Raw genomic sequence first — 17533 nt, forward strand, 5'->3', positions numbered from 1 at the left:
GAACTAGATGTAATATCTCCAAGTTTGCAGACAACACAAAGCTGGGTGGGCATGTGTGCTATGAGGAGGATGCCGAGAAACTCCAGGATGATTTGGACAGGTTGGGTGATTGGGCAGAAGCATGGCAGATGCAATATAACGTGGATAAATGCGAGGTTATCCACTTTGGTGGCAAAAACAGGAAGGCAGATTATTATCTGAATGGCAATAGATTGGGAGAAGGGGAAGTGCAACGAGATCTGGGCGTCCTTGTGCACCAGTCGCTGAAGGTAAGCATGCAGGTGCAGCAGGCGGTTAAGAAGGCAAATGGTATGTTGGCCTTCGTAGCAAGAGGGTTTGAGTACAGGAACAAGGATGTCTTGCTGCAGTTGTACAGGACCTTGGTGAGACCACATCTTGAGTATTGTGTGCAGTTTTGGTCGCCTTATCTGAGGAAGGATGTTCTTGCCATGGAAGGAGTTCAGCGAAGATTCACCAGGCTGATACCTGGGATGGCAGGAATGACGTATGAGGAGAGATTGGGTCGATTGGGCTTATACTCGTTGGAGTTTAGAAGAATGAGAGGGGATCTCATTGAAACTTATAACATTCTGACAGGACTGGACAGACTAGATGCAGGAAGGATGTTCCCGATGGTCGGGGAGTCCAGAACCAGGGGTCACAGTCTAAGGATAAGGGGTAAGCCATTTAGGACAGAAATGAGGAGGAATTTCTTCACCCAGAGAGTGGTGAACCTGTGGAATTCTCTACCACAGAAGGCAGTAGAGGCCAATTCATTAAATATATTCAAGAAGGAGTTGGATATATTTCTTAAGGCTAAAGGGATCAAGGGGTATGGGGAGAAAGCAGGGACAGGGTACTGAATTTGGATGATCAGCCATGATCGCATTGAATGGCAGAGCAGGCTCGAGGGGCCGAATGGCCTACTCCTGCTCCTATCTTCTATGTTTCTACCGAGTGGTGGCAATATAATTCATAGAATCATAGAAAGATACAGCACAGAAGGAGGCCATTCGGCCCATCATACCAATGAGAATGAGAATTCGCCCCATTTAATTTGAGTAATAATATCTATTAACATGAAATTTAGTAACTTCTCTTAAAAAGACCTTTTACAAATCCATTGTAATACAAAAATCTGATGATGTTTTTGAGCCTTGTTTTTAAATTCTTTAAAATCTTTTTTTTTAGTTAAATGCTGGCTTGAAGTCAGTGAAAGAAGAAAGAAACCAGATTCACAGCAAGCTGTCTGATGAAATCAAAGCTAAGCAAGAGCTGATAGGTAATTGCAAAGAAGTTGCAGCGTGCATATATTCAGTGGAGCATATTGCTATGCCATGAGTCAGTCATTTTAAAGACGCGAGGCATCTTCTTGGAACTATTGCATTAGTACATCATCACAATTCCTAAATTTAGTGCATTCATTTTTGCTGTCCTCAGTGGTTCTGTATGGGAATTCTCTTTGATTTAGGATGAACAACTAACTGATCTTTCTGCTTAATCATCTTTCCTAGCCATGTGCTATTCAGTGCTGTCACTGTGATCTTCATAGTTCCAAATGATCAGGAAGATCAGAGGATAAATATGGATGAGAAAGGTCATTAGCTCATCTATCTCAAAAAACTTACAGTCCCTGGATCGGAAAATCTAACTCTTAAACTGCTCTGCTTTTGTCTGCACTCTCGAGTCGATAGTCCATTCCAAGTGTTGATTTCCCCTTTTATATGAAGAATTTTCTGAAGCAATTTTTTATTTCCCTTCCACCAGTTTGTGGTTATCCCTCTTGTACAATGCCAAAGTTTATATTTCAGTAATGTTCCAGATTTACCTTTTCTCTGTTTTTGGCATCTCATACACAGTACTGAAATTCAATTATTCCCCAAATCAGATCCCATTGACCAATGAACAAGCCTACCTAGATAGCCTGGCCAGAAATGCTGATGTAGATGTAAGAGTGAAATGTTGGACAATCATAGAAAAGGAATTAGTTCTGAAAAAAAGTAGCAAAACTCAACAAGGATAAGTTACTGGGCCCTGATGGAGGCATCCTAGGCTGGAGAGCAGCTAATACAACATCACTATTCAAGAAGAAAGAGAAAGATAAACCGGGTAACTATAGAGCAGCTAATCTGAAATTGGGAAACTTTTAGAATCCATAATTCAAATCAAATTAGTGAACATTTAGAAATGCTTGGGATACTCAAGGCAAGTGGCATGGATTTGTTTAAAAAAAAAAGCAAAATAGTGCGGATGCTAGATCTCTGAAATAAAAACAAAATACTGGAAAACACTTGGGCAGCATCTACGGAGAGAGAAACTCTCTCCACAGATGCTGCCTGATCATCTGAGTTTTTTCCAGAATTTTCTGGATTTATTAAAGCAAGTCATGTTTGACAAATTTTAAGTACTTCTTTGAAGAATCAATTGATTGGGTAGATAAAGGGAATGCAATAAATGTCGTGTAGGTGGATTTTTGGAACGTATTCAACAAGGTATAAGAGAAAGTGTAACAGTATGGATAGAAAATTGTTTGGGCAGCAGGAAACAAAGGGTTCAGGTTAATGGGTGTTGCTCGGATTAGAGAAGGGTTTGAAATAGTCAGTCCGTGTCCATTTTTAGCTCTTATATTTATACAAATTTGACAGCACAAACGTACAGTGTTTACATACCGTGAAAGAAGTCAAGACGCCATTAACAGGTGATCGATGCAATTTACTTCAGAGAAGTGTGAGGTAGTGCATTTTGGGAGGAAAAGCATGGAATGGGAGTATACACTCAGTGGAAAGACACTGACAGGTGTGATGAACAGAGAGATTTAGGGGTTAAAGTACATCATTCTTTGAAAGTGTGAGTGCAAGTAGCCATGAAGGCCAAGAGCATTCTGAGTTTTATCAATGGAGGCATAGAGTACAGGAGCAAAGAAGTAATGATGACATTTTCACAAGACAACAGTTACACTGTAGTAGGACCATTGTGGGCAGTTTTGGATGCCTTATTATAGGAGGGACATTAAAGCAAGAGAGAGTGTACAGTGAAGATTCACCAGCATCAGACCAGGGAAGTGGTTAAATATTTAAAACATGGAGAGAAGTAGGACAGTGGGATCATTTTTGGATTGTTCTAGCAAAGAGCCAGTGAATGGCCTCCTTCAGTGCTGTAAAGTTCTGTGGTTCTCTGGTTCTCCTGCTAAAGTATCTCTTTCTTTTGTACTTGGTGCCCCATCTATTGTATGTGAACAGCCAGTCTCACTTTACTATCATGCACCGTTGATTTACTGGCCCCTTCCTGACACTCCTCCTGAGACAGGCTCCTTAATACAAATTTCTGGTTTCAATGTACTTACACTGGCACATTGTGTGTTATTTTACATCATGTTTCTTTGTGTTGATACCTTGATTCACTTCATATTTAATATTTATATAATCTCCACAACTGTGCTAAAATTTCTATTTCATGACCATCTTGTATTATGAAGGCTGTAAAGTAAAATGCTTACTACGCAACTTGCAATGTATTCATGAACAGTTTTTCTTTCCATTTGGCAGAGCGAATTGAAAAACTTCAATTAGAACAAACTTCAGTACAATATGAGACGACTCAATTTGAGATTGAATATAAGACCATTCAGCAGAAGTTAAAGATCATGACAGAATTGTACCACGAGAAAGAAATGGAGCTTCAAAGGTACGAAGCTCAGATTGAGGTAGAATTTGGATGAAACAGAATCTTGTAGGAAGTACAATTATAATTGGGAATCAATTAGTCTCAGAGCAATTTTTAGGGTCTGTTTTTAGTAATAGTGCTGAATGTGATGCTTACACTTAGTCCAGATCTCAGCCTCTCCACTGAGGGAGGAACAAGGTGAAGGCCAGGTGCTTTCCTGGTGAGAGGGAAAAATAGGAGGAAAAATGGCATTGCCCTTGCAAGCACATTATGTTCAACAGCAGTAATGATGGGCCTGATGCAAGTTGCTTGCTCACGTGATGAGACGAGGAATAACGTATGGCCCACAGAGACATAGAAGAAAATAGTAATTAAAAATGGGAATGATCTGAATTATTGTTGCATTTTATATTCAAAAGGGCACAAATGTCTAATTGTGAGCAATGATTTCTAGCTCATTGTTATGATTTAGGAGGCCAGATTTAATCTGCAAAGTTTGCTGTTGACTAGTGTCTAGTTAGAGTTGATGTTATGGGGAGGCAATTTCCTTATACTGACACATACATAATCCTTCCCCCCTCACAAACTGCTGAAAATCTCCATTGAAAATTCCTGAATCAACTGGTTACAAGATATTAACACACCTACTGATGGCACTAACCCATCATCTTGTGAGGCCTTGTTAAGGACTTTATATCCAGTTAGTTTAAGAATAAAAGTTGTAAGACTGTGAATAATTTCTATGTATTGTGGTTGCATTGTCCATAGAAATCTAACTCTGGAAGAGCATCAGCGTCTGCAGAAGGAAGAGAAGCTTTCTGAAGTTGATGAAAAGATTAATCAAGCAACCGAAGAGCTCATTCTCTATAGGTAACTGTACTTGTCAGTTTGTTAATTAATATATCATAAATTTTGAATTCAGATACCGTTACTATTTTGCTTTCTTTGCAGGCAACGTGCTAAAGATCTTGAAGAAGAATTAGTTAAAACTATACAGTCGTATAAAAATCAAGTACGTAAAAGAAAATTGTTGCTGATTGCTCAATTATTATCAGATTCAATAATCTGGTTTTCTGCTTTTTATTTTCCTGGTACTATGTACCATCACTAAGATCGTCTACTGCTAAAACTCCCACCACACTGTAGTCATCTCCAGACTCGACTATTCCAGTTCTCTTCTGGATGGCATCCCATCCTCCACTCTCCATGAACTTCAGCTCATCCAAAACTCTACTACCTGTGCCCTATCCCACACCAAGTCTCACTCACCCGTCACCCCTGTGCTCACTTCCATTGGCTCCTGGTTCCCAATGCCTCAAATTAAAAATTCTCATCCTTGTGTTTAAATCCCTTTGTGGCCTCGCACCTTTTTTATCTCTGTAACTTTCTCCAGCACTACAGCCCTCAAAGAATTCTGTATTCCTCCAACTCCGGCCTCATGTGCATCCCTTACTCCCCCACCCCCCCCCAATTGGCAGCCATGCCTTCAGCCGTCCAGGCACTATGCTCTAGAATTTCCTCCCTAAATCTCTCCGCCTTTCCACCTCGCCTCCATTAAGACCCACCTTAAAACCTACCCCCCTCCTAAAATTTAATTCTTTGGCTCGATATTGAGTTTGGTCTTATTATGCTTCTGTGAAATGCTTTGGGACGTTTTTCTACATTTAAGATGCTATAAATGCAAGTTGTTGTTGTACATACACATAGTTTTGCCATATTGAAAACAAGCACAAATGATATTCAACATATTGATAAATTGAAGATTGGGGATCAGGATCCACTAATATTGTCAATGGACACAATTACACTGTTAGATACAGTATTAAATTGGGCTTAATGTTTTGTTTACACAGATTTAAATTCAACAATTTTCTCTTGTATTTACATTTACAGATTGTATCTCATGAGAAAAAAGCACATGATAATTGGGTGAGTTTCAGATGTAAAATGCAGTAGTGTTTGTTTAGAATTTCAAATGTATCAGTTTATCCTTTACAATTAAAAGTCTTGCACTGTGGTGGCATGCACTTTCTATCCACAAACCTTACTTCCAACATTACAACAGTGACTACACTTAAAAAGTTTTCATTGGCTGTAAAGCGCTTTGGGATGTCCTGAGGTTGTGAAAGGTGCTATAGAAATGCAAGTTCTTTCTTTCTTGTTCTTTACTACTGTCATGTTTTTTGGTCCCACTTTTCTGCTAACATAACTACTGTAAAGGACACTGTCAATATTTCCCATTCAATTTTGCTATCTCAACTGCCACAATGTAGTTGCTAGCTCTGCCTAGTAGGTGGCTCTGAAGTCTGCCACCATCTTGTGTATATACAAAAAAAGCTTAAATTCATCAACTGACCATTTGGGCAATTTACTCGTATTAAGAAAATATTCAACTGCCTGTGCAAGTGCACAGTACTCAATCTTTTGAGCACTGAAAAATGTTCATATAACTTTCCAACAATAATTTTACATATGAGATATTATAAAGCACAATCGGGTAAAAAAAAAATCACTGAACATGTTGCAACTTGATTCCTAGAACACGCCATGGATGAATTCATTTTGATGCAGAATTGCTACTGTAAACCTCAGAGGCTAATGTTTACAGTATCCATATTTGCAACTTTAAAAAAATATATATTTTTATTTGTAGCTGTCAGCTCGTGAAGCTGATCGAGAGCTTGGCAATATTAAAAGAGAGAACGTTCACTTTCGGCAGAAGTAAGTTTCTATCTGTTTCCAAATATTTCAATACGATCCAAAGTGAGCTCCTTATTTATGTATACAGGTAGACTATCCTTTATCCGAAAACCTCGGGACCAGCCGAGTTTCGGATAAAGGAGAATTTCGGATTTCGGAAGGTGGGTCGGCGGGGGTGTCGGCGGGGGGTCGTGCGCACGACTTACGCTGACGCTCAGCGTAATCAGTCGGGGTCGGCGGGGGTCGGGGCCGGCGGGGTACGCGGGGGGGGGTCGGCGGTGGTCGGGGTCGGCGGTTGTCGGGGCGGGGGGGGTCGGCGGTTGTCGGGGCTGGCGGGGTCGGCGGTTGTCGGGGCCCGCGGGGGGGTCGGCGGTTGTCGGGGCCGGCGGGGTCCGCGGGGGGGTCGGCGGCTGGCGGGGTCCGCGGGGGGGTCGGCGGTTGTCGGGGTCCGCGGGGGGGTCGGCGGTTGCTGGCGGGGTCGGCGGTTGTCGGGGCTGGCGGGGTCCGCGGGGGCGTCGGCGGTTGGCGGGGCTGGCGGGGTCGGCGGCTGGCGGGGGGGTCGGCGGGGGGTCGTGCGCACGACTTACCCTTTATCCAAACTTCCGCAACCGGAGCCCTCTAAAAACCGAAGGTTTTTTCGTTCAGCGTAAGTCGTACGCACGACTTACGCTGAACGAAAAAACCTTCGGTTTTTAGAGGGTTTCGGTTTTCGGAAGTCCGGATAAAGGGTAGTCTACCTGTAGTAACAATATTTGTCTAACTTTTTTGAAAGCTGCAATTTCAAAAAGAGCTATGAATGCCTTGACATTCCCAGATACACTCGGAGTAAGTTCTTTGGCTGGAAAATATGATTTGGTTCAATAAATACATGTTAAGATGATGCTGTTTAAAAACTTAAAGTTGAAAGTACCTACAATTGTAATCTAGTTCATGACCCATATGGATGCAAACATATGTTGATGAGGGGGAATATGCATGATGGTAGGAAGTGTCTGAAATACTCGAACTTTAATGAGTTCAAGATTGACTGCTGGAATTATCCTCAGAGTTTGTACATTTCCTCTGATTTTGGGTGGAGTAGAGGGAAGGACATAAAAACTGTAATTTCAACAATAGAGACATTGAACTTTTTTAAATTTTAGGTCTGCAAAAATATATCTGGAGATTCTTTCCTAAATCTGTTGTATTTGATATAGTCAAAATTTAAATGTACAGAACCATGATTAAAAAGTGTATGATAAAAAAAATATTGATGACTTGCCAAGAAAAGTTGGAGAAAATTACTTCTTTGCAAAATAGGTATTGCTATAGACATTCAGAGAATGGTTAGAATGCGGAACTCGCTACCACATGGAGTGGTTGAGGTGAATAGCATAGATGCATTTAAGGGGAAGCTAGATAAGTACATGAGGGAGAAAAGAATAGAAGGATATGTTGATAGTGAGATGAAGTAAGGTGGGAGGAGGCATGTGTGGAGCATAAACACCGGCATAGACCTGTTGGGCCGAATGGCCTGTTTCTGTGCTGTAAATACTATGTAATACTACTATCTAAATCATATCAGTGGATTAGAGTAATAACTTCCTTTTGAAAAAAAATATTTGTTTGATCAATGCTCTTGTTTGCAGGTTTTATTTTACCAAAGTTATTTTTAAAGAGGAAATAATAGGTTTTAGAATTTCCCCGCAATCCTAAATGTTGAAAAGATCTGTACAATTTTTACAGTGTTGTTGTAGGTCTGCTGACTTGACAAACTCTTGCTATTTTTCCTGGCTGTGGTTCACATTGCTGCCAACGTTCCATTTAAGCTGCGTGGCCATGCTGTGCTCTGCAGGTCCCACGCAGCCGGTCAGCTTGCGTGGAATTTTGAATGGGCCACGCAGCCCATTAAAGGGGCTGCGCGGCATAAAATAAATTAACGGGAACATTGATTGCTTCTGCTTGTATTGTACTTCTTATTGCTAACCATCTGCTTCAGAAAGTCCTTAAATAAAATGTTGCCAAAAACCTGTTGTGTACAAAATGTTTGCTCCCAGGTTGCCACAACAGAGACACTTAGGAGCAGACATTGGGTGCAGTACTCCCTGACACATGACATGAAGTTCCATTCCAGTAATGAGTAAAGAAAATGGTTTGTGGGCAGTATATAGAATTTACAGCACAGAAACAGGCCATACGACCCAACTGGTCTATGCCAGTGTTTGTGCTCCACCTTCTTTCTTCTAACCCATCAGCATATCTATTCCTTTCTCCCTCATCTAGCTTCCCTTTAAATACATTTATGCTATTCGCCTCAACGACTCTATGTGGTACCTTCTAACTACTCTCTGGGTAAAGAAGTTTCTTCTGAATTCCCTGTTGGATTTATTAGTTACTAGCTTATATTTATGACTCCTAATTTTGGACTCCTCCATAAGTGGAGACATCTTCTCTACATCTACCCCATCAAACCCTTTCATAATTTTAAAGACCTCTATTTAGGTCACCACTCAGGTTTCTCACTTCTAGAGAAAAGAGTCCCAGCCTATTCAGTCTTTCCTGATCATTATAACCTCTCAGTTCTGGTATCATCTTTGTAAATCTTTTTTGTGCATTCTTCCAGAGAGGAAGTTCTATAGAAAACATCTATTTACAGATTGCATCTATCCAACAATTCTAAACTATAAAACAAGGTAATCAGGGGCTGTCTAGTAAGCCTACAGATGTAACGTTTAGGATTACTTGACGGTTCAGTGGAAAACATTTCCCTATAATTACTGCAGAATCTAAAACCCTGCTTCGCGATGGCAACCCTGTGCTTCTGCCCATTTTTCATTGGGGTCTGCATTTATACCCACAATCCTCTTGACAGTGTTACAGTAAATCTCTGACAACTGGATAGAAACCCATTCCTGTGCTAGTTTTAGGTGTGAAAATATGTATTCATTTTACAGGATAACTGAAGCGGAATTCAAAATGGATATTGCATTGAAGGATCCACTTATAAATGATATAGCTGGAAGGCCAGCATTACTAAGTCCTCCAACATTTGTCCCACCATACAGAGGTACTGCAATCTTTTTCAGTGTTTTCAGGACATCTTGTATCGCGATAAAATTCACATGCGTCTAATCACATAGTTTAGGTTAAACCTTTTGGGGGACGCAGTTTATATATAAATTTCCTTCAGTTGTATATTATTGAAACTTTAGTTTGGTGAGAATGAGCCTGTTAGTTACATTATACTGATTTTGTACAGGCTTTAATTTAAAAAATAAACTTTTTGATTTCGTTTCATGTACATAATTTAAAGCTGTTTTGTGATTTGTGTATCATATTGCAGGAAGAAGTTCTCCGTTTGGTCCTTCTCCAGTGGGTCGACCTGGCTCTGAACCCATAGGTTTTCTGTCACCTCCATTACTAAATGGACCCTTAAGGTTTTCACCTTTGTTTCCTGGAAGACCAGACTTTAAAAGTAACGTATCTATCGTAATAGTTTAGATTAAAATTACAGAGCACTAAGTAGTCGGGTTGTGATTTGTTTTTATTAACTATCTGAACAATAATGTAAACGTAAAAGTACTCTCGTGAGCAAGAAAAGGTGTAAAGAAATTGCTTTAGGTTGTGAACTATTCTACAAAATGTAATTTTGTGGTATGTACAGTGTTACTTGTTAAGAATTATTTGTTAAGAATTATTGGCCACAATACCCAAAATATATTCTAATTCATTTTGGTGTATAATTTTGTCTATAGCAAAAGGTCCATCAGTCCATCCAGATCACGCCCCTAATGAAAATGCGGATTCAGCCTCTGACCGAATGTCTGACCACCATGGACCGCAGTCTGATAGTGGTTCGCTGTCCCCTGTGTGGGAAAGGGAACGGAAGCTGTTGGGGGCATCACCAGGTATATAAAGATCACTACAAAAGACAATAGATCTAATGTGGGCGATATTTAAGTTATAAAACTGGGATTACTTGATGACGTAGCTTAATAAATCTTATCCTTTAAATACTTTGAGAATTAAGATTTTGGAAGAAATCTTTGACTATATGCTTTGTACTACTGCATGCAATTTCACAATGCTGTTGGTGTGTTCTAAATGTACAGTAGGATACCCTATTACTCCCTATCATCAGGCATCATACAAAGATTACCATATATCTTCAGGAAGATTATCTGGACCAACAGAACTACGCACTTATTTTTTAGCTAGAACAGGTACAGTGTAGCGCTGCAGTCATCATTTTAGTATAACAAAAGTGGAAATGGAGAAATGAAGCAAGTTGCTGATATGCTTGGGAAGGTTGTAGAAAGAAATTATAATTATGATTGCCAATTTATAGATTTTGACTAATTTCAATCCATAAAAGCCACTAAAGCAATTTTAAAATTAAAAATTCAAATAGACCTAAACTATTACTTTAATGAATGTTTCATTTGTGATGGTTCATAGTGGACAAAAAGTCACTCTCAAAATTACTGGACCATTTTAACTTGAAAACCACTGATGACTTTTGATTTTCTAATACAGGTAGAACATCCCAAATCCGGGGACCGAGGCCGAGCCAGTTTTCGTGGTTTTCTGGACTTTTGAACATTTTTCTGGTGTCCGAAGTCCGGAAACGCCCGAGCCCAGGTTGCGATATTTCCGGACTTCGGACATCAGAAACACGTTCTGAAGTCCGGAAATGCCTCGGCCCAGGTAGCGCTATTTCCGGTTTTTGGTAAGCCTCCCTCAGGGTGTCCGGATTCCGGACCTCTGCCACCAATCGTCCTGGATTCCGGAACTCCGGATTTGGGACGCTCAACCTGTAAAAGTAAAAGGTACTGGAACAAATAGACTGAAAAATCCAAAGTCTAAATATTAATGAAAGAAAATGTAACATTTAACTTTTTTTTAAAAACAGGTCATGGTTGTAGTTGTTCAGAACTAACTAGTTACATTTTTAGAATGCAAAATACTTTTATCTGATTTGGGGATTTGTTCACGTGTTCCATATCTTAATTCAGTTTTTCATTTATACTTTTTCTGTTGCTTGAAGAGAATAAACATATTGCATTTGTAGGCTGCTTTTTAGATTGTTTCCAAAACTTACTCTTTTTTGGCAAAGATAGTTGGTTCACTCCTTAATAGCTTCTATCAGTTTCTTAAAGTTAAATAAAAGGCTAATTTCTTTCAATCAATCACATGCTATAACTTGGCCTCATTGCTTCAATCTTTCCCCATCTTGTTTTAGCAGACCTAAACTATTGTTGTTTATAAATTGTTGTACTGCTACATTGAGTATTCCAGAGTACTGAATGTACTTTCTGACTCTCCATATATGTGTATTTTTCTATTATATGGTGTTTACAATTGCATACATTGCTAAAGAGGAACTATAAAACAGAATTAAGGAAGAGTAGAAAATGAATGAAGATATCCTATAATTATCTTTGACAAATAACAAAAGTATAATTTATATTATTAACTCATTACAGCTTTGATTTGTATAGATGGACGCCCAACACTGGAAAATAGCATGCAAATTTCAAATTCTGCTCCAGAGAGTCAGACCCAAGACCGTGTAAGTGTACTTCCTTCCTTATTAATGTTCTTCTAGTGTCTATTCTCTTATGTCCACATTGCTTCTTACCTTTTAAAACCATTAATGCTCAAACCATCTATTCAACTTACAAAATCACTAGTTCCAATGAGCTTGATAATTATTGGAAAGCTTTGTGTTTTTATTTGATTACACTGCTCATCTGGTCTTCTTTTTTAAGTGTGAGATTTATTATCGGAGATTAAACGATGCATAATCTTTCTTACAGGATACATTAAATATATCTAACCAATCCCTTCCTGCTGAAGCTGAATTTGGAATTAGACCTGGTTTTGCACCTCCCCCTCCTAAACAAATCCCCTCTTTACCTGTTGATCCAAGAGGTCACTTTATACAGAGGGGATTTCCACTTCCTCCACCTGGTGGAATCTATGGTCCTCCAGAACGTTTCCCTCTAAGAGCTTTTGGTTTACCACCTCATCCTCCCATGGGAAGTAAGTATACACACCTATTTATGTTTTGTGGCAGCATACAGTGAAATTGTTTATACGCATTAGGTTCGGACTATGAAAAATCATGTAGAAAAGTAGATGAAATCTCTTCATACAACTGTGTTAATTCTTCAAATGGAAGCAACCGTCCTCTATAGGTGAGATTTGATTGGTAGCCCACACACCATTATGTCCAACAGATATGAGGATAAATTTTCCTCTACCCTGCACCTAGGGAAATCTGTGTTTCCCAGCCTCAAGAAGATAAAAATGGGGTGGAGATCACCCCCATTGCGCTGCCCCAGGATTTATTCGGGATTTTCTACAATGCATAATTGGGCCTGCGCCTGTAGTAGACACAAACCCAGTGTTCACATTTAAATTAGAATGGCGTGCATGGTCCTGGCATGCCACCTTAACTTCCAGTCATTGGACGCCCCGTTGGAGGAGTGCCTGCTTAAAGCTGGCAATAAGGTCTGACCGTGGATTGGCAGGTCTGCAAGGATCCTGGGGACAGGCTAAAGGCAATCCAGCAAAAATGGAGAATTGCATACAGGAGCTTACTTTTTCATGAAAGGGGCAAGTTGATGAAAGCTTAGAGTATTGTAATTCCATTTACTAGAACCAAAGCCATGGGACCCTGCTGTTAATTTAAGTTGTGATCAGGTTAAATTTGTTGTGTAAGGAAAAGAAGAACCATAATTGATTTCACTTTATCTATCCTGGCCAAGTGTCGATTGACAATTCTGACATTAGAACCTGATCTAGACTGTTATTATAGAGTAGAGAGAATTCATCCTTGCTTGCTGATAATTTGGACTACTATAGTGTTCATCCTTAGGCACATCACTAGACAATTTTGGTCTAAAGCTACACTCAGTTAAGGCTTTTGATGCTGAAATCGACTTTGCCCAAAAAATCTAATTGGGGGTTATCTGTTGTGGCACATAATAGTTTGACTCTTTCTTGCCTTGAACCGCATTGGGCCTATCTCCCAGTGGTTTAATATCCTACATCTTCCCAAAGTCCAAGTAGTTCTTCCTCAAAATGTTGAGGATTTTTGAACAAGTATTTTTTTTTGTCTTGATGAATATGGATGGCATCCATCCTGTACTGAAAACGTTTATTAATGTTCGGAACAATGTTTTTTTGAATGCCTTTTTTGTGTTCATTTTTTTTTCCAGAACACATTCTTAAGGAACCCAGAGAGCAGGTCTAATTCATTAATGGATTTAGTGTAGGAATGTGAGCATCCTGTAGGAAAAGTGAGGTTTTGCTTTGGGAAGAGGGAAACTTGAAGTTAATCACTAGGTCTGATTCAACACCTATAAATGCTAGGGGTGAAACACTTTCCATTTTGGGCACAGAATGTCAACATCGAGCACTTACAGGCCAGGGATAGCACAGTTGGAATTAGCTCCTTCTTCTCTGCCACAATAATGTATCTTAACTTCATCTTAGTTTTCCACATTCCTTTGATCTTTCTAAGTGAGATTACCAAATTTGGGGCAATTTTATGTTGTGAGCCCATGGCCACCAACAACTGGACTGAATGTGTCAAATGAATTTCATGTTGGACTTGTACAACCAACAATGGAGACTTTCATCCTATTCTTCTGGGCTGGAGGTGAACCCAGTTACCATAAGGCCAGTGTCTAAACCTCTATGTCAACTCGATCACTCTCACTTTCGCTCCTCCCAACACACATTAACCCTTACAGCAGTATCTAAATCCAAATGCAGATATTCACATAATATTTCCCATGAAAAAATAGTGAACTTCTAAAATACACAAGTATGATGAATGTTTGACGATAGCAAAGCTACCGAGGAGTGTGTGAAGCTAGCAACAACTAAAAGAATTTATACTTTTGAGGAAAAGCATTTTATTCAGCCCAAGCAGGGAGGGTCATGCCAGAATGTTCCCATTTGTGACTTGCTTATCATAGTTCCACCTGGAAACTGCAAATGAAGAAAAAATTACTGGGGGCTTTGGTGGGAATATGCCTATACTGTAACTGAATTGTTCCGTGTGCATTTCACAATTTATTACAATAGTTTTTATTTAGATTTTACATCAATATAAAAACAAGGAAGTTATGCTGAATTAATACAAAACATTGTGGACCACAGAATTGGAATATTACATTCAGTTCTGGACACCCCATTATAGGAAATATATTGGAGCCCTGGAAAGGGTTCAGCAAAGATTTGCTAGAATTATACCAGCAATGAGAAGTTACTGTTTTGAGGAAATGTTCAAAAATTGGGCTTTTTTCACTAACGCGTACCAAGTCCCGCTCACCCTGTGCTCGTTGACCCTACATTGGCTCCCGATCCACCAACACCTCGGTTTTAAAATTCTTATCCTTGTATTCAAATCTCTTCTTGGCCTTTACCCTCCCTATCACTGTAACCTCCTTCAACCCTATAACCCTCCCAAGAATTCTGCGTTTCTCCAACTCGGGACTCTAGCGCATCCCCCACTCCCTTCTCCCCACCATTGGTGGCTGTGCCATCAGCCGTCTAGGCCTTAAGCTCTGGAATTCACTACCCAAACCTCTGTCTCTGCACCTCTCTTTTAGGACACTCCTTAAAACTTGCATATTTTACCAAGATTTTAGTCACCTGTCCTAATAACTCATTCTTTGGCTCGGTGTCAAATTTTGTCTTTTTACACTCCTGTGAAGCGCCTTGGGACATTTTCCTACGTTAAAGACGCTATATAAATGTAAGTTGTTAAGGGGGCATCAAATAGTGATTACAAAATCCAGAAAGGTTTTGAGCGTGAATAGTGAAAGGTTGGTGAATGGTAATCAGGTGAAGCATTAGTCCTTCAGAAGTATCTGCATATGGATTGAGGGCTGTGAGCATTGTTTCAATATCTGCTGTATTTCTATTACTGGGATCTAGAAAACATCTGATCAAAACTGATCAAGAAGCATCTATTTTTGTTTTTTAATTAATTCTTTCCATCAGAAACAAAAGCATGCTGGTACTGATCATGGATTAAATTTCTTCCACTTTCAGATGTTATATCATCTGATGTTGATCATAAATGTGGGACATCTAATGGAATCGGTAGATATGATGCAAATAATATTGTAGGAAGGGAACGGAGAATATGAAAAACGTGGTGGAATCTACTTTCAGTATTGCTTTCATCAGAAAAGTCTGTAATTATTGCTTGTAATGGTCTCGTTTTTTGTACATTGAATGTGTACGCCGGTTGAATTAAATGACTGGTTCTCCAATCTCATTAGAAAGCACACAATGCCTTTTTAGACTAAGAAAATGATATGCCTGAAACGAGCACATCACAACAAAACAACTTGTAGCACCTTTAACATAGTAAAACATCCCAAGGCGCTTCACAAGAGCATTCTAAAACAAAATTTGACACCGAGCCACATGAGATATTGGAGCAAAAGCTTGGCCAAAAAGGTAGGTTTTAAGGAGTGTCTTAAAGGAGGAAAGAGAGGCGGAGAGGTTTAGGGAGGGAATTCCAGACCTTAAGGCAATGGCAGCTGAAGGCACGGCCACCAATGGTGGAGCGATTAAAATCAGGGATGCTCAAGAGGCCAGAATTGGAGGAGCGCAGATATCTCAGAGGGTTGTGGGGCTGGGGGAGATTACAGAGATAGGGAGGGGCGAGGCCATGGAGAGATTTGAAAACAAGGATAGGGAAGTGTCAGAGGCAGCAGGTCGGATGGTCTCAATCTTAGTGACAAAGAAGTCCATGAGCTCCTCGCACTTGTTGTTGGTAAGGGTGGAGGAGACAAGGGAGAGGGGTTCAAGAAGACGGTATGCAGTAGAGAAGCCAGGGGTTATCTTTGCATTCCACAATGATCCTGGAATAGGGAGCAGTTTTGGCAGATGAGAGCAGGACCCAATAATGCCTTATGTGGTCCAGCCAGATCTGGGGGTGAATGGCTAAACCAGTTGTCCCCCTTATCCACTCAAGTCTGCATCCCTTGGACTTAAGGGAGTAAAGATGAGGGCTGTACCGGGGGAACAGCCAGGATGAGCAAGTAATGGTTTTAATGGGGCATCAAAGGTGGAGGTGAGTGTGGGGTTGAGCAGATCGGTAGCTGCAGAAATGTCATGGATGGCCAAAGGCTAGGCAATTGGGATTTTGAATGTGCAGTGGTAAGTGAATGGGGAGTTTTTTCCAGGGGCAGACACACAGAAGGAAGTAGGGTTGGGAGGGGGATGTGGATGTGGATGGAGAGCAATACAGAGTTGGCCTAATCTGTGATTGACATGATGGGAGTAGCGAGGTCTCGTGAGTTGGCAAGGTCAAGGTAGTGGCTGTGAATATAGGTTGGGAAGTTTATATGAAGGGAGAGATTACATAGAGGGAGTGATTAAAGGAGGATAGCACAGTGAACTCAGGAGAGAGCATGATCAATTGAGATTGAAATCACTGAGGATGAAAAGTCGCTCGGTGGAAAGGCTAAGGAAGGAAAGCAGTTAAGATATCTGCGTGAGAGAATTTTTATGGTACTTCGGTGGACGGTAGAGTAGGAGGATTTTAAATGAGGCGAGAGCGGTGGAACAAGGTGAGATGCTCAAAGGAGAGGTGCCAGAGGAGTAGGGGGAACAGACCAAGGTGATTTGGTGATGAGAGCCACACTGCTGGGTCTGGGCAGGGCAAGTGGTGGAAGGGATAGCCAGCTGGGGAGGCGGCTTCATTTAGGGGGGGAAGTTGTCATCACCCCTCAGCCAGGTTGCCATCAAGGCCATTATGTCGATGCAATCATCCACAAGAAGCTCATGGATGGCAAGGGCCTTGTTCACAAGTGAACGGATGTTCTGGAGGGAGATGCGGTGATAACTGATCCAACTGGCAGAATCAGCACTGGGAGGGGAGTGTTGGACGGGGAGGAGGTTGGAAAGATTAGTAAGACAATAGGATGGGGCAGTTGAGGTTGCTGCTCATAAAGAGGCAACAAGATAGATGAGAAGACCATTCAGCTCATCTAAGCTTATAGAGAATAGAAATTAAGTAATATTTGTAAGAGTTCAAATTTCACTTGTATGGGTATTTATTGCTTTTTAAAACTATTGCACAAGTGCTGCTGCCAGTTGTATGGTCAAAAAATGTCAATAATTCCAAGGAAAATAACTTGTTCTGTACTTTGTTTTA

The 17533-nt window shown here is 40.4% G+C and overlaps 1 protein-coding gene across 9 annotated transcripts in view; it reads left to right on the plus strand.

Moving 5' to 3' along the window:
* The window catches only part of mia2 (MIA SH3 domain ER export factor 2), a 71785-nt gene that overhangs the window by 53526 nt on the left and 726 nt on the right, over window positions 1-17533 (plus strand). For 3 of the 9 annotated variants that reach the window (XM_086003321.1, XM_086003318.1, XM_086003317.1), the window contains 12 exons: window positions 1192-1282; window positions 3546-3684; window positions 4432-4533; window positions 4615-4675; window positions 5557-5592; window positions 6317-6384; window positions 9297-9409; window positions 9686-9817; window positions 10098-10250; window positions 10455-10565; window positions 11844-11914; window positions 12162-12387. In XM_086003321.1, the coding sequence (XP_085859447.1) occupies window positions 1192-1282; window positions 3546-3684; window positions 4432-4533; window positions 4615-4675; window positions 5557-5592; window positions 6317-6384; window positions 9297-9409; window positions 9686-9817; window positions 10098-10250; window positions 10455-10565; window positions 11844-11914; window positions 12162-12387 (1303 nt within the window). Of the gene's footprint in view, window positions 1-1191; window positions 1283-3545; window positions 3685-4431; window positions 4534-4614; window positions 4676-5556; window positions 5593-6316; window positions 6385-9296; window positions 9410-9685; window positions 9818-10097; window positions 10251-10454; window positions 10566-11828; window positions 11915-12161; window positions 12388-15414; window positions 17529-17533 lie in introns of those variants that run through there. The other 6 variants (XM_086003322.1, XM_086003320.1, XM_086003319.1 and 3 more) reach the window with 5 other exon arrangements.

This window comes from Somniosus microcephalus, chromosome 12 (assembly GCF_052327205.1).
Source record: "Somniosus microcephalus isolate GS21.2 chromosome 12, FLI_Smic_1.0, whole genome shotgun sequence".
In the NCBI taxonomy this organism is placed as follows: Eukaryota; Metazoa; Chordata; class Chondrichthyes; order Squaliformes; family Somniosidae; genus Somniosus; species Somniosus microcephalus.